The 15,786-nt window shown below is 50.9% G+C and overlaps 1 protein-coding gene across 5 annotated transcripts in view; it reads left to right on the forward strand.

Annotated features, from left to right (window-relative positions):
• Window positions 1-7,032: 7,032 nt before the first annotated feature.
• Window positions 7,033-15,786, forward strand: part of CRTC1 (CREB regulated transcription coactivator 1) — a 38,644-nt gene continuing 29,890 nt past the window's right edge. For all 5 annotated transcript variants that reach the window (XM_048927950.1, XM_048927952.1, XM_048927953.1 and 2 more), the window contains exon 1: window positions 7,033-7,219. In XM_048927950.1, coding sequence (XP_048783907.1) covers window positions 7,094-7,219 — 126 coding nt within the window. In that variant the 5' untranslated portion in view covers window positions 7,033-7,093. The remainder of the gene's footprint in view (window positions 7,220-15,786) is intronic.

Genomic DNA, 15,786 nt, shown 5'->3' on the forward strand with positions numbered 1-15,786 from the left:
CGCTCTGTGCATACCCTGTGTGGTATCCTGAGAATAAACTGCTTCGATTCTCTGCGCTGAATGAATCTGATGGCTGGATGGGGCTCTTGGTGAACGCTGAAGTGATCTGGCTCTGCGGCTGGACTGGAGCAAGTGCAGCTGAGGATGCTCTGCCTGAGGAACAAGGAGGCAGGGCTCCTCTCTTCTTCAAGAATGAACAAAGCCAGCTAAATGATTGCACTCAGAGCCATTTATTAGTCTCAGAGCTGCAGTAAATGCTGTCGGGGTAAAACCTGATTTGGTATGTTTGAAAATACCTTTGAACAGATGGAGACCAGCGAGAGCACAGCATCGTTAGCTCAGGTATTCGCAGTGCGTGTGCCGTCAGGGCTGCTGTTGGGGCTGGGATAAGAGCTTCTGTCTTCTCTGATGTTTTATGGGCCTGAAATTGTGCTTAAAACTATAAAGGAAGAAAGCACTAGAACTCTTGGCAGGGTGCAGAACAGCTAGAGCTGGGGAATGTCTGCATCCTATTAATGGTGTCACTGACCCTTTTCCAGAGGGTCTGTCAGCTCGGCAATCCGCTGTCATTTCTCCCCACACAGAACCTCACTTAATTCGTGCAGACGTGGCCCAGCTTTTGGGAGGAGGTCTCGGAAGTTTAGAGGCAGCAGAACATCTCATTTCTTTGATTTACAGTGAAGGAGGACACTCCCACCAGCTCTTGGTAGCCTGGTGCTGATGTAAAATGATGCTATGCAACAGAACTGCTCAGGACCTCTTGTAAGCCACATCAAACCTATTCAGATGTTTTCACTTCCACGTCTGTGATAAGCTCTGGAGTTGCTGAAACTCTGCAAACTTCAGGAGCATTTATCATACTATGATTATTGAAGCCAGACTACTGTCAGAATAAATAAAACATGTTTCCCAGTGCAACTCTAATTATGATTTTGAGCCAGTTGTGTAATGCGCAGAACTTTTATTTACAATAAATCTTCCAGTTGCTTGCATAAATGAATGAGATTTCACCACTTGTGACTTAAGGACCGGGAGAAATGGATGTGGCTGAATAAATTTACCGTCTAGCCTGGGTGTGCCGGCATGTCAGGAGGGTGAGGAGCAGAGCTGCTAGCCGTGCCTTCCTAGGAGGGCTCACTTCTCTTGCATTTCACCTGGGAGCACATACGTAACACAGATATTTCTTCCCTAAAGTTATTTTTCTGCAGAGACAGCTTAGATTCTGCTCTGCATTTCAATACTGAGTAGGCACAGTGTCAGCCCACAGGCTGCAGAACTTTTGTTTCTCGTTCCAAGCTCATAACTGAGCTTCAGAAACACGCGTTCAGTGCTTTCCAGATTAATATTTCAACTTCAGGGAGTTCTGGAGAGGAGTTTGAAGCTTTGCTCACGGGGTGGTCGTGATTTCAGCTGCTCCAATGCTGCTGCTCCATCAGGTGAACACGAAACGGGCTTTCTGCTTGGAGACAGCTGCTGGTTTAGCTCTGCAACCTGAAATCAGCCTCAGATTGTAAGACAAAGGATTGAGATTTCATACAGAGCAACGGTGGGGGCCTCCAGAGAGCAGCATCAGAGCAATGTGTGCAGCTTGCAGTGGCAAGAAGAAAAGCTGTTAGAGCACAAGTATTCAGAGGACTTTATAAGCTGAAGAGAGCAAATCAAAGGTTCTTGTCTTGATCCCCGAGGCTCTGCAGTTGCTATTTCACACCCAGCCCCCTGTCACATAATTAGCTCCAACTATTTTTTATGGCTTCTTAAAAAATGAAAATCTTTTTTGCTTGTTTATGCAGGCTACCAGCCAGTGCTTCTGGCTACCCTGCTTTATATCTGCAGCAATCCCTTTGAAGTCACTGGAGTTGCAGTGCATTAACACTGGAGAGCCTAGAGCAGAATCCATCCCTGCAGATGGATGTAACATTTTTGATCTATGTCTTCCGGTCACAACGCTTTGAAAATGCACTAAAAGCCCAATTTTACATGTGGTTATCTGGTGCTTCTAATCAGACTTCTAATCTGTGTCTCCCTGCAAGGTTTGCAATTGTTTGCTCGAGGTGCTTCCTTTTTCCTTTGGTTGCTGGTTATTTTCCCCTTGCCGTGGGCTCTGGTTGAACTGCATGCTCCTCATGGGTGCAGATTTACTGCCTGGCACTATCAGTACCTGCACTCAGTATTACTGCCTCCAGGACAGCGGCTCACAACTGGATTTAGAAGGAACGTATGGATTTTGCTGAGGTTTGGAAAAGAGACATTTGCCCTGTGGTGCAGGTAGCATGTCTGGACCTTAATTTTGCACGCTTTGGGGATCTCGCATGATGAAAGCTTTCTTGTGCCAAACATACGTGCTTGCTGTTTCTTAGGAAGAAAACCAAAGCATATACCAGGTAGAAAAGGTTCAGGTTTAGTGTCCAGAGATGCCCCCCATGCGCACATATTCACTCACTCATGAGCTGTGCATTCTGGGGCACGTGTCCCATGCTGCTTGCTGCAGCCTTTCTCTGCTTTCCATGGGGCCATGCTGTGCTCGAGGCTTTTTCTTGTGGTATCTGAGTCTTTCTGACAGACTGGTGTGTTCTTTCAGGCTGCAGCTGCTGTTCTTACTGGGGGTAAGAGGAGGAAGGAAAGGACTCCATCCGCCCTGTTGGTAGTATGAATCTAGCAGTGTGTCCACCCACTGCAGCAGGGCAGCAAGCCTTGATCCCAGGCCAGATGTTTGGCAGGTATTCAGCCGAAGGCTTAAAGCTTGCAGTGGAGATCCTCCCATTTTCACAGTGAGAAACAAGTTGTTACATTCCTTTTGGGGATTTTGCAGAGCAGCAATTGGAGTTGCAGTGAACGACTCGCTGCTCCCATCCGAGAGGCGAAAGGAACTTCTTAGAAATGCTGCATCACAGGAGAAAAGCTTCAGTCTTACAGCGCACTGCTCTGCTGTCCTGGGAAAGCAGTCCTCACGGAGCAGTCTGTGTTGCTCTTGTGTAGGGCAGAGAGTGAAATCAGTCACAGGAGCCAGCAAAATGGGGCTGTGGGGCTGCTTCCTCACCTGCTGAGGAATGGACTTTGTGTGGCACTCCTGCTCTACTGAAACGACTGAAACTAAGAGGTGCCTGGATTGGATTGGGGTGTTTGTCTCACTGGTCGTCAAGTTTTCATGCAAACATTATCAGTATCTGCAAACAGATTTTCCCTCACTATTTTTAACATCTTCAGCATAAAAAAGCACAAGATGAGCCTTTAACTTACAGGTAAACATATGTGCTAAGGCCTGCAAATAGCAGGGGCTGGTTTTACCAGCAGGGTTATAGGTAGGGAGTTAACTATGTGAAGCCACGACTGAAACAAATGGTTAACAGTATGATATTTTTGCTGTAGCGTATTTCTGCTTAAAGGTAGCAGCAGGAGATCTGCCCCTGGTTTGCAATGGTGTGATCTCTCAGTGGTTAAAAAGTATTTCCCAGTTTCCTGTTTGTTTCAGCAATGTGCACAAGTCTTAAGGGTGCCTCACCTTTGAGTGCTGACTGTGAGCGTGCCTGCATCGAAAGCTCTGCCTCCTATTCAAGGGTTATCTTGGGAAGGACCAAAAGTGGCTGCTGCTTTATCAGCCTGTGTCACCTTAGCATCATGGGAATACTTCTTGATTCAGAGTGGCACGAAGCCAGGCCTTGATTCTGGGAAAAATAACCGGACCAGAATCCTCTGTGGGGTTGCCAAGGTATTACAGAGCACCAGAAGATAAGCCTTGTAGAAATGAGAATAATATCTTTCAGCAGCCAGCGTTTGCTTTCTTTCTGTAATTGTAGAATTTACAGGGAATGGTGAAGAAACCAAGGCTGGAAGGATGGTGGTGGCATCGTCAGGGAATACTGGTGCTCAGAGCAAGGATCTCCCCAAACTCCTTGCAGGAGAGCAGAGCCAAGCATTGCATGTGACCGCAGTTTGGTTTGCTTGGGCTGCTCATGGGATTTGATGCGTGGTGCAGAGGTGCTGATTCAGGTGCTGCCCTCTGGAAGCGAGGATCTCTTACATTAAACAGGAGAAATGCTGGGTGAAACAAGGTGTTCTCCCTCTGACAGCGCAAGTTGGAGCTTAGTTCAAAATAACACTGAAACGACGGACTCTGTGGGGTTCACAGGATATTCTTTGGGGGCAATGGGAACGTCAGTCAGCAGGAACATTAAGTAGGAAGCGCGAGAGATCAAAATCTTTGTGTCTGTAAGCAAAAGGGAAAAAAAAACGGCCAGCTTACTTGTGGATCAAGGCCCAGCTCACACTGCTGTGCTGTTGTGTAAGCTGTTCAACCTCACACCTTCCTCTGGAGCCTCTAAGGGAGAATAGGGAAGTAGCTGGATCTCATCTGCCAGCGCAATTCCGAAGGATCCAGAGGACACCAAACAAGTGATAAGTAAACAAAGCCTCCCCCCCCGCAACCCGCTCGCTCTCGCCTGCATCTGCTTTAAGAAGCTGCAGCTTGCTCAGTAAGGAGTTGTTTGCAACAAAAGCAGATGTGAGCACAACACCCCAGTCCTCCAATGACTCTTTGTTTGCTTCGGAGCAAAGCTCTGATTCTCATTTACAAGAAACTTTTTCATAACACGTCTGGAAGGCTGGGAGAGATAGAACTGCTGTCTCAGGGGAACCCATCACAGCTTTCTAGTGAGATCAAGTTGTTCTCACATGGCCCCATATGTGCTCAAGGTGAAGACGGCGGGAGACATAAATAATACTTATGGTATGAGCTCATCATTTTGTCAAAGACATGGCATATCTCCTCCAGTGGAGGAAGAAGGAAACCTGGCACCAATCTTAAATGTCTCCTTGCCAATGTCTTAATGCAGTCAAGATTTACATTGTCTGCTAGGTCATGCACTTAGCAGCCATTCAGATCCACCCACACCCCAAAATGAGGAGCTGTGAGTGGGTGAGAAATTCCAGAAGCGGCTCAGCAAACACAAGTGTTGTATTAAAGAGAAGTTAGTTACGCAAACTGTTTTAAAATCAGAGACATTAAGATCAGAAGCAGGGCCCAGATTGCACAATGGAATTCAATCTGATAAAGCTGCACAGGCAAAACAATAAGAGAAGGGAGTCTTCCAAAGAGAGGAAGTCGACCCCCCTCCCTCCCCGCCTGGCCATCTGTGTTCCTTCCCCACAAACCCAGAGCTGGAGAGCCGTCAGAGGGGAGATTTCACTCTCTTCAATCTTGTGAGATCCAAGAGGGAAAAATTTATCAAGTTTCATCTGAGGCACTTAATCTTTTGGCACCGCAAAAGGCAGAGTGACAGCTGGGTCTGTAGATACTTGTTATTACCACCTATAGTATTAAATCCAGTGCAATTTAACAGATTACTTATCGTTATCTCACTTCTCAAGCAAAAACAATGTGGATAATGGGTATCTTAGTGTTAAATCTTGAGGTTTCTATGCTTTTAGTGTGACAGACCAATTTTTTGCAGGTCATGTGCTGTTCATGTACACAGCTAGAGGGTATTTGTCTGAAAATGAGTGCTGGCTGTTTATGCCTGGTCAGAAAAACAGGAACAGGTTAGGCTAACATCTGTCAGGAATGACATGGCTGATCCTGCAAGGAAATGGCCTGGATGGTCTTCTAAGCCCCAGCTCCCTTCTCCACAAAGCTCTTTCTTCTCACATGATAAACTTTGAGTGCAAGCTGGCAACTAGAATCTAGAGTACGACATGACTATTGCTAACGCTCACCTGATGGTTGCTGAGCTGAGTTTCATCCATCCATCTCCTGCAGCCTTGAAGTGGTGGATAATTACAGTCTCTTTTTACGTGGGCAGGAAGTGCTTATCAGTGGCTGATAAACCGACTGAGACGGGGCCGCGGAGGGGATCGATAGTGGAAGTGAGAGCAGCGTCTGATTTCTTTGCTCTGATCTCCCAACCCTTACAGGATTGGGTTACAGGAGGAAGCGCCGCTCAGGGCTGAGGTGATGCTCCAGAGCAGGGGAGCACCCGCTTTTATCTCCGTTGCTTCATAAAAAAGAAAGCGTAAAGGGCAGCGTGTGGGTGTGAGGAAGCAGCGCTGTCAGGATTTATTACTGCCTAATGGTGCGGCTCACATATCACAGTGCTTTGCACCAATCCGATGTTAACACAGCTGGAATCAATGGCTCAGCGGCCTCAGCCGGTGTTTGGAAACCTGCAGCCAGCAGGGCGGCATGTCAGCTCATCCACACCTCCAGGAGGACATCAGCCTGCTGCTGCTGCACTCGGGCTCACCGAGAAGCAAAATGCGACACTGGGGGAATCGGCAGCGCCCACACGGGAGGACGGCTCAGTTCTGTGCAGGTTGGAGTAGGGCAGCTGCCTCACCTGTGGGCCCACAGATCAGAGCCCCACAGATCAGAGCCCCACAGACCAGCGCCCACACAGCACAGCAGCAGCGCCTCTGCCCGGTGCTCAGCGCAGGTTCCTGCCACTGCTTCGTTCATCCTATCCTGCACCAGGAGGCAGCGATGGCAGAGTGGGAGCAGCTCTTTCATACAGGACCTGCTAAGGAATCCTAACGTGGCTGCCATCCCCGATGGCGGCTGGGTGACGGCCCACGGGCTCCTCGCTTCCACCCCGCAGTGCTGTGAGGGGAGACCTCAGCCTCCATTTTCTGAAGGGAGAAACAGCGGGCCAACCATCCTCTCCGTAACTAGACAGAAACATAAGACAGATTTTCTTGTTTATTTGTTTTTGCTTCAAACGTGCATGGTTTTTTAGAACTTATTCCTCCTTAACTCCATTGCGGCTCAACGGGAGCCGCTCCCTGAGATGAAACGGCGCGATCTCCTCACGACGCTGAGGGCGGCGAGCAGCGAGCGATAGCCGAACGCCTCAGCGCGCATGCGCACCGCGCGCCCCCTCCTCACCCCGCCGTCGAGGGAAGCCCCTCTACTGCGCACGCGCGGCTCCAGACACCTCCTCCCGCTCTCGCAGCCGCCGCCTCCGCGCATGCGTCCCCCCGCCTCCTCGCCGCCCCCTCCCGCCGCCGCGCATGCGCCTTGAGGCCCTCCGCCCGCCCGCCCGGCCCGCCCGGCGCATGCGCCTCGCCCCCTCCGGCGCGGGGAGGGGGATGCGGACGGGGGAAGATGGCGGCCTCGAACAACCCGCGGAAATTCAGCGAGAAGATCGCGCTGCACAACCAGAAGCAGGCGGAGGAGACGGCGGCCTTCGAGGAGGTCATGAAGGACTTGAGCCTGACCCGCGCCCATCGGGTGAGGCAGCGCCGCAAATCGCACGCGGCCCCCCCGCCGCTGCCCGACGCGCGCCCCCGGTGGTGGCAGCGGGTGTGGTGGGGGGGCGGGAGGGGGAGGAGAAGGAGGAGGGAGAGGAGGAGGATGAGGAGGAGGAAGGGCGGCGGCGGCGGCGGCGCCCCCCGGCCCTGGGGGCAGCAGCGCGGGCGGGGCGGCGAACAGCGCCCCCTGGCGGTGGGGGAGGGCGATGTTCTCAGTTCGGGGCGGGGGGCAGCGCGCCGCCCCCACCGCCGGGCGGAACCAAAGCGCCGCGGGTTCGAGTCCCGGTGCCCCCCAGAGCGGGGTTCGCTCTGTGTGTGTGTGTGCTTGGGGGGGGTCCTCGGGTTTCAGGAGGGACGTGGGGAGGGGCAGGGGGAGCCCCACAGGGCGTCGGGAGGGGCTGAGCAGGGTCTGCATCCCTCACGCTGTGACAGGCCCCGCTCCAAAGGGTGTTTTCCTTCTGAGGCAAACCCGGAGCTGGGGGGTCTCCTCTCACAGAACCCCGGGCACACAGACCTGCGGACGCTCAGCGGGAGCTGCTGGGCCGTGTGGCTCTGATTCTGCTCCCTCTGGATGCGAATTGCTGTGCGTTGTGATCCTCCGTGGCTCTGCCTCTGCAAAGCCCGTGGTTGGAAACGAGCGGCGCAGTGAAGTGCCTTTGCCAAACGTCAGATGCGTTTGCTGGTTGAGATCCGCGGGTATCACAGCTCTTCTGGTCTCACCTGCTTGTGTCAACGTTTTTGTTTCTCTTCCAACTGCTGAAGGAACATTTACGAGCTTGTTCGCGGCCGAGCGAGAGAACGTGCAGTTGGATGTGCAGTAAAACCTCTCCTTTCAGTGCTGGGTGTCAGGGCAGGGTAAATATTTATTTTCACTTGGTGCCGCTGCTCAGAGGGAAAACAAAGGCATGTGGCTGCAGAGGTGCGAGGCCGGGGCTGCACTGCGCGTCTGCTGGTGTGTCGTGCAGGATGCCATGCTGGAGTTATGCTGGGGAAGCAGTGAGGGCAGTTTGGAGCTGTTTGCAGTCGTGGAGTTCTCTGTGCCTTGAATGTCTGGTGCAGCTCCATCTCCTGTGGGTTTTGCCTTTCGAAGGCCGTTGCTTGGCTGCTGCAGCAGTTCTTGAAGTCCGCAGCGGTTCTTCCCTTCGCCCTCAGGTTTGACGTTTGCCTCCTGCAGGATAAGGATGTCCGTAAGTCAGAATGCTAAGCTGGTTTCTCCCACATCTGAGTGCTTCTAATCCAGGATTTGCAAATGCAAACCCTTCTCATTTTCGAGAACCCGGTACTGAGAAAAGGACCCAAGATGAATGAGTTGTCTGAGGATTCTGGGTACTGAAGTGATGGAAACGCTGACCGAACAGCTGAGTAAAATGTCTCCTTTGTAGACTTTTTCTGAATTCCATGATTTCATCTGTGTTTAAAATGCAGTATAAAAGCAAAAAGGGGTTAAGCACAACTTTGCTGTTTGCTCTCATTTTCATTTGGCAGGCAGCGCTGTGCTGTCATTTGAAAACGCGTTACTCAGTGTGTGGAAGCAGCCCAAAATTTCTGTTGCTTTTGCATTATTAGTAATTGTCTTTTTGCAGTGTTTACTCTCTTGTCTCCTTTATTGTTAGTTACTGGTCGCAGCAGAGGCACAAAACTACTGTTCTACCATTTCTTGTGCATAGCCGTGCTGTTTCTGGGCTTGCTTTCTCACTTGGGAGCCCACCATCCATTTAACTGTTGAGTCCATCTGAGATTTGTGCGTTGCTGTGCTTCTTTCTTGTCCAAGACAAGACAGAATGTGATATTAACTCCTTTTCTTCTCTGTTGCCCTCGCCGTTCAGATGGTAAATATGTGTGTATATATATATAATACTCATGCTGTGCTCAGGAGCTACAAATTGCTGTCTTTCAGCTGCCCAGTGCAATTTCAGCTTTTCTGCAGCCACAGAGCTTGCAGAGAGCCTCGCAGGTGGGTGGCTGATAGAAGCACTGGATCTGCTTAATTGTCTTGTGAGTGGGACCTTCATGTTTATAATCCAGAGATTTCTGCGAGTCCCATAGTAACTAAGTGGGTGAGAAGAGGGGGAGTTCGTTCTGTGTGACTCCTGTGTTCTGCTGATGATTCTGTTCCCTTTTTTTTTTTTTTTTAATGCAAAGCATGAAATTTCAGGACTGTGCTGATTTCTGAGCTGTTTACCAGGGCCTGCTCTCGATTCCTGCTGTAGCACAGCACAGGGATGCTGATGGTGCTCCTGCACACAAAGCTGCTGCTGCCTTCTGAAGGTGCAGTTAACAAGACGGTGCCGTGCAGGGTGACACAGAGTGCTGAGCTCTTCAAATCTCATCTCAAGAGCCCTACATTAAAGCATTTAAGTTTTTAAAGCTTGTCACCTGCATTTTGAAGGCAGTTCCTCTTCAGCTAGAAATGCTCTCGTGTTTCCAGGGCCGCTTATTTATTTGTTTATCACCTATACTGTGGGAGGTACTGTGGGATTCTGGCTGGGGCTGTGCTTGAATTCCCTCTCATGGATTTTGCAGCCTTAAAGAGAAGCCCCCCGAACCTCCTGGCCCCACACACAGCAGGGAAGTGGGCTGCTGCTGCTGCAGGGAAAGCGGGCAGGAAAGGAAGGCAGGTGAACAATGATGTTTGGAAACGAGCTGCACTATTCCAGCACTGCCTGCGGCCTCTCCGTCACACAGCAGTGTGTGGAAAGCATCTGTGAGCTGCTGCAAACCTCTCTGCTCAGAAGAGGACCTCTCCTGATAGCCACTGTTCCTCAATGGCACCACGTTTGTTTTCTTGGTGCTGAAGCAGAGGCAGGAGCGCTAGGACAGATCAGAAGGTCTTTGTGCATTGCAGCTGTCCGTCATATGTAGGTAGCATGCAAAGCAGTGTTTAAAAGCTTGCTCCAATCAGCACTGCTGATCTCTGCTTTAAAAAATGGTAAGCACTGATGGTGGTGACAGTGTTGTAGTGATTCCCGATATCTTTTATTAACTAATTTGGTACAGAAGAAATTCCAATTGCGAGATGGTGCTTTGATGTGACTGAGAGATGTGGAAGAAGCGCAACAGAACCAGAACTCAGCCCTCGAGCAGAGGCTGGGTGCTGTCAGCTCTGAGTGCTGTGCTCCAGGCAACAGGGAGCTCCCCTTGAGCAGCAGTGTTGCTCTGGCTGTGGCTCTGCCCAGTGCTGTGCTCTGTTATGCCAGCTGCAGGGCTCAGAAGTGTCACGGGCAGCTGGAGCAGGGCAGCCTGCTGATCTGAACCGAGCTGGGCTGGGCTGGAATAGCACACACTGCCAGGAGTGTGAGAGCCTTAAGGCAGGGCCGAATCGGTGCAGATGTGCAGATGAGCTCCGCGGGGGCACAAAGGATCTCTGTTCCCTGCTCTGCCTCCTTCCTTGCCCTGAGCTGCCCAAGGTAAACAGCTGCTGATAGCCGTGCTGCACTCAGCAGGGCAGCCTTTCTGCTGGGAGCCCACTTGGGTTTTTCTTGTGTTGTTTTTCTAAGAAGACAGCGGCTTTTTTCATGCTTCCATCACTAAGGTGCATTGTGGCCGCGTGCTGCTGCTCTCAGTGCACATCCACTCCTGCACACAGCATCACCTGGTGCTGTAAGCATCCAGCATCCCCAGCACACCGCCTGGAATCGTACTCCTGGTGCATCTCAGTGTGTTGTGTGCAGTTCAATGGATGAACACGTGGAACTGCTCACTGCGCTGCGTTTCAGAGTTGCTTCAGCAGCAGGGAATATTTGCAGTAATTTGCATTTCTAGAAGTTACTCATTTTGTCAGAGCAGAGTTCGGAGCTGTCAGCCCTTCCCCTCTCTGTTGGGTTTTTCCCTCGGGTGGATTGCAGAGCTGTTGGCCCACAGCTGAGCTGTGCTCGGAGCTCAGATCCTGGCAGCTCTCAGGTGTGGGCACCCATTTCTTTTTGGCCTCTTGTTTACAGATTGCGCTGCGGGGTGGTGATGATTTGAGTTGCAGCTGCAAACACCAGAGCTCCAAACCTGCTGTGGACAACTGTCAGTCAGCATAAGGAGCTGATTCTTGATTAATCTGAATAATGTGCTGGCATTAATTTGGGAAATTACCCGGCGCTTCTGGCCGCTCTGTGGTAGCAGAAACGAGATGCTAATTGGGCAAGAAGTGGGCATCTTCTCCTGCGTGGTCAATGGGGATTGAAGCAAGATGGCTTAAAGGCTTAAATTTGTCTTGGTTTTCTCTTCTTTGTCTCTAATTGCTGAGGAGTGTTTTCTTGGGCTGAATTTTGTCAATTTCCATGAAAGCATCGATCAGCCCCTAATGGTGCATTCCGTCAATACTCTGCCTGGTGTGCTGCTCTCTCAGTACTGTGGGCCACTTCCCAGCCTGGAGGAAACTGCTGCAGCTGAAGGAAACAAGCTCTGCCTTCTTTAAAACAGCCTTTCTGGTTGTGATGGCTGGCGTTTCTCCCCGTGTCACTGTGGACGTGCTGCTGGAGCCGTTCCTTTGGAGTTGGGCTGTCTGGCTGCTGGCAGGGCTGAGGTGGATTTTGGTAGCAAGGGTCAGCTTGCAGCCGTGTGCATGTTGTGGCCTTCGTGCTGCTGCCCTTTGTTTCCCTTTAGCCCAAACTATGTGCGTTCCCATGCAGACTTGCAGTCCCAAAGGCTTTCGTGTAAACTCGAGGTGGCAGCCAAGCTGTAAGTATTTATTAACTCATTAGCTAAGATTTGCGTATCTGATAGTGCGTGGGAGTTAAAGTTTAAAATGTTGCTTCCATTCGCTTTAAATGATTTGCATAGGATGATTAGTGCCATGTAAGTGATATCAGGGGGTAAGATTTCTGTCGAGCTCTCCTTTGGTGCTCTGCAGAGCAGCGGAGCTGTTGTGATCTCATTGCTGCTTCATAACACTGTGCTGGAGTAGTAAAAACAGGTAGTAGTCCTGTTCTGCACGTGATTTCCTCGCAACTGAACATTCCCCTTGTGCCACAGCAGTCCTTTGCTATCACATAACAGCACCCACCCTCAAAAACTGGGCCTTAAATCCCAAAGGAGAGGAGAAGGAAGGTGTTCTGACAGCACACGTTGGTGCTGCTGATCCCAGTGCTGCATTCCAGGTGCCTTTCCTCAAGATGTGTGCTCTGCTCCCCCACTGTTGGTTCTGCTGCTTGTTTCTTTTTGAAAACTGGGAAAATCTCTGAGAGCTCTGCTGGGCTGCTCCATTATTTTGTATGGTGCAGTTCTGGTGGATCTGTGTTGGCACTCAACAATTTTCATGTTGAAATGATTTTGCTTGAACAGTCAGAGTTTCAAAGAGAAGCAATTGGAGTTGGTTTCCCCAGTGCGTGTCTGTGCAGGGAGGTGATGCTGCTGCAGCTCTGATTGCCTGTCATCGTGCTGTGCTGCTCCTGGGATGCATTGTGGCCGAGCAGCATCCCGTAGGTGAAGCAGTGCAGAGCCTTCCTGCCATCTCTGAGTCCCCTGCAGGCTGGATTAAGAGGCAAAACGAGTGGGAAAGGAGAAGACGGTGAGTTTTGGACCCGTTGACTTCTCACCCGTTTCCTTTCCTCGCAGGCATGCACAGGTCGTGTTCGTGGCGGCCGTTCAGCAGCTGCTGGTGGCTGCGTGGTGCTGCTGGGCTCTGCCTTGTCCATCTGTGCACCTTCACCCTCCTGCAGTCCTTCACTCCCAGCTCCACGAGGCTCCACTCCCCTCAACTCCGTGGCGTTTTTCCCCAAGGGAGAGGAAGGCAGCGCTCATTCTGTGCACATTTCCACCCTGCTCACTTTCTCATGTCTCACTGACTTCTCATTGCCATTTGGTTTTTCACTTCTGCAGTGAAGTCCTTGCTTTGTCGGGGCGTTTTGCATTCAGAGAACACTGCCTGTACCACCAGGTGATTGCAATGCTCTCACAGTGGTCTGGAGCTTCATCTCGAGAAGCTGCAGTGCGGAGGCTTGCTGCTGCACACAGTGGGAGCAGCACAAGGGATGGGTGCAGGTAACAGCGCTGCGCAGCCCGCTGTTCTGCCGATGGAGGAGTTCACTGTGCACCTGCTGAGGCCGTGGTGGCACAGCTCTGCACAGCACTGTGCTGGGAGCTGGCTGTGCTCCTGGGAGCTGCTCCCCTTCCGAGTGGCAGCACGCCCTGCTGGTCCAGCACTCACACGTCGCGTAGGGTTACGTAACTGAATTGTCAGCCTTCTGCTAAAAATAAAAAACGGAGCAGAAAAGCTATTTTTATCTTGCTTAATGAGGGCATCTCCGCTTTTATTTCGTCTTCCTGAGGTATTTCAATAGCAGGAGGGGGTTCTGGCTTAGGGGTGATTTTGGTGTAGTGGACATTCCTACTCTGGGGTCGTGCCCATCGAGCAGCGGGCGCTTGTGGTGCTCTGCTCTGAGCAGTGCTTTCTTTAAAGCACACTGCTAGGAAGTAATGACCGCCGAGACAACAGTCAGACCTCGAGTGGACGTAAATATATCCCAAAAGCCAGGGGTTTTCTATCACACAGTCAATGGATTCACGTGGAGCTCCCCTCCGAAGCGCTGTGCGCAGCTCTCGGCCGCGCGCATGCCTTTCTCCTGCTGAAAGCCTTTCAGAACAGAAGGGCGGTGCTTTCGGAGCTGCCATGGGATCTGGTTTTGTTTTTAAAAGCAGTGCAAATCAGGTTTGGTTCATATTGTAGCTCGGCTTGGCTCCCTGCCCGGTGATAGAGCAGAACTCTGAGGAACAGCCACTATTTTAAGGCGTGAGTTGTGCTGTATCCTGTTTTTCCTTGCGACTCGGTTGTGACTGTGAAGTCTCAAACAGTAAACCTTTGTTCCCCAGCAATAGCAGAGTGTTTCTTAAACACGGAGTGACAGCCCGCGTGCTAAATTTAATTGTTATCATTACTCAGATGCTGCAGGGTTTGCTGGCGGGGGTTCTTTGCCCACAGCCCCCAGGACTCCCAGTGCTGCATACTGACTCATTTGATGGAGGCAGCTACGTGCAGCTGATGTGTAAGAAAGTTCTGCTGGCACAAAACACAGAAATGGCAAATAAAAACAGAAGTTCGGTGCTGAATGCTGCCTTCCTCCCTCCCCCCAGCTCTTCTTTCTTCCTGCAGCAGTGAAGCGTTCCGTTTTGGTCTCTTTGGGTTTACAGGAAGAAGGGTTTTTGGCCTGGAGCGTGATGTGGATTCGGGGTGGTTTATAAATAGTAATTGTATACGAGGAGGTGAGATCTTTTCGCTTTCACACGAACTCTAGAAGACACCTGGGGATGGGGGTCTGGGGATGGGTGTAATTTTTATAGCCCCGTTTCCTCCAAGCTGTAGAGCTGAGGCAATCTGGGGAGTTGGTTTCAGCCCGTGAAGGAGAATCTAATGGTGCCTTGGAATTTGTAGATGACTCATAACAGGACAAAACAATCCAGTTAAGTGATTTGAGGTCTTAAATAATCTCTTCAACAGGAAGGTGAAGAAAACATCATGAACTCATGAGTAATAATTGGCTCTCTTGGAGTGCTAAAAGTGCAGCGATTGCTCGTTGGCAGGGACTCAAGCGATCCCTGCTTAAGCTTTGCTGATCAGTATATATTTCATCTCTTATGAATGAAATTTATTTAACTGGATTATAATGCTTTTAGCTAGGGTTACCAGTTGGGAGAAGTTTGTTTCAGGTTGGTGTGCAGTAGTGATGCTGTGCACCGTGGCGCTGCGTGGGCTCTGCTCTGTGCAGCATTGCCTTCTCCCCACTCTGTGCTCTGCAGTGCAGCTCTGTGCCCGAGTTGGGTTTGGGTGCTGCCCCCAGCAGCACCACGCTGTGCCCAGGGCACACAGTCCTACCTGCAGCTCTTGGCTCTGTAGGTGCAATGACTGCAAAGGTGAAATGACTTCAGGTGGTCCTCGAGTGGCTCACGTTGTTACAGACAGTAGGAGTAAGAACTTCTCATCTCCTTTCTCCTTTCCAAAGCACGGAATCATTCAGTACAGCCTGAGTGTGCAGAGGCTTATCTGCAGACAGAAGGAACCCATGCTGGTGCTCCTGTGGAAAAGAGCTTGTGCTTACTGTAAGCAGCTGGAATTGCAGCCTTGTGTACCAGGAAATCTTTCAGCTTAATCAGGTACTTAAAATCAGAAGTTAGCCAGCTTGCTGACCCCTATCCTCTGACTAGATGGTTTCATTCATGCAGAAATCCGCTTCTGCTTTCCAGTTTGATTTATGGGGAGCACTTCTGGGGGCTCTGTGAGGTGGAGGGGCAGAGTTCTGCCTCCCCTCCCGTGCTGTGAATCCCTTTGGTTCTGGTGCTCGAATGTCACATCCCGTTGTTAATTTCTAAAGCCTCTACGAAAGGAAAACCAGAAAACCATCAGTCCTTGGATGTGTGTTGGTGAAGCACAGCCGTCCGAAAGGCAGCGCGGTGCCGAGGCTGCTCTGCTCTGCGGGGTTTGTTGTGGAGCCCTGCGGTGTGGCTGAGATGCAGCTCTTGTGCTCCTGTGGCTGCTGAATTCCAGTGCATTGCAACAGATCTCGGTTCTTAACAAAACAAACAAAAAACCAGCAAATATCTTTTGTATTATTGGCTACGTTTGGG

Source organism: Lagopus muta, chromosome 26 (genome assembly GCF_023343835.1).
Source record: "Lagopus muta isolate bLagMut1 chromosome 26, bLagMut1 primary, whole genome shotgun sequence".
Taxonomy (NCBI): Eukaryota; Metazoa; Chordata; class Aves; order Galliformes; family Phasianidae; genus Lagopus; species Lagopus muta.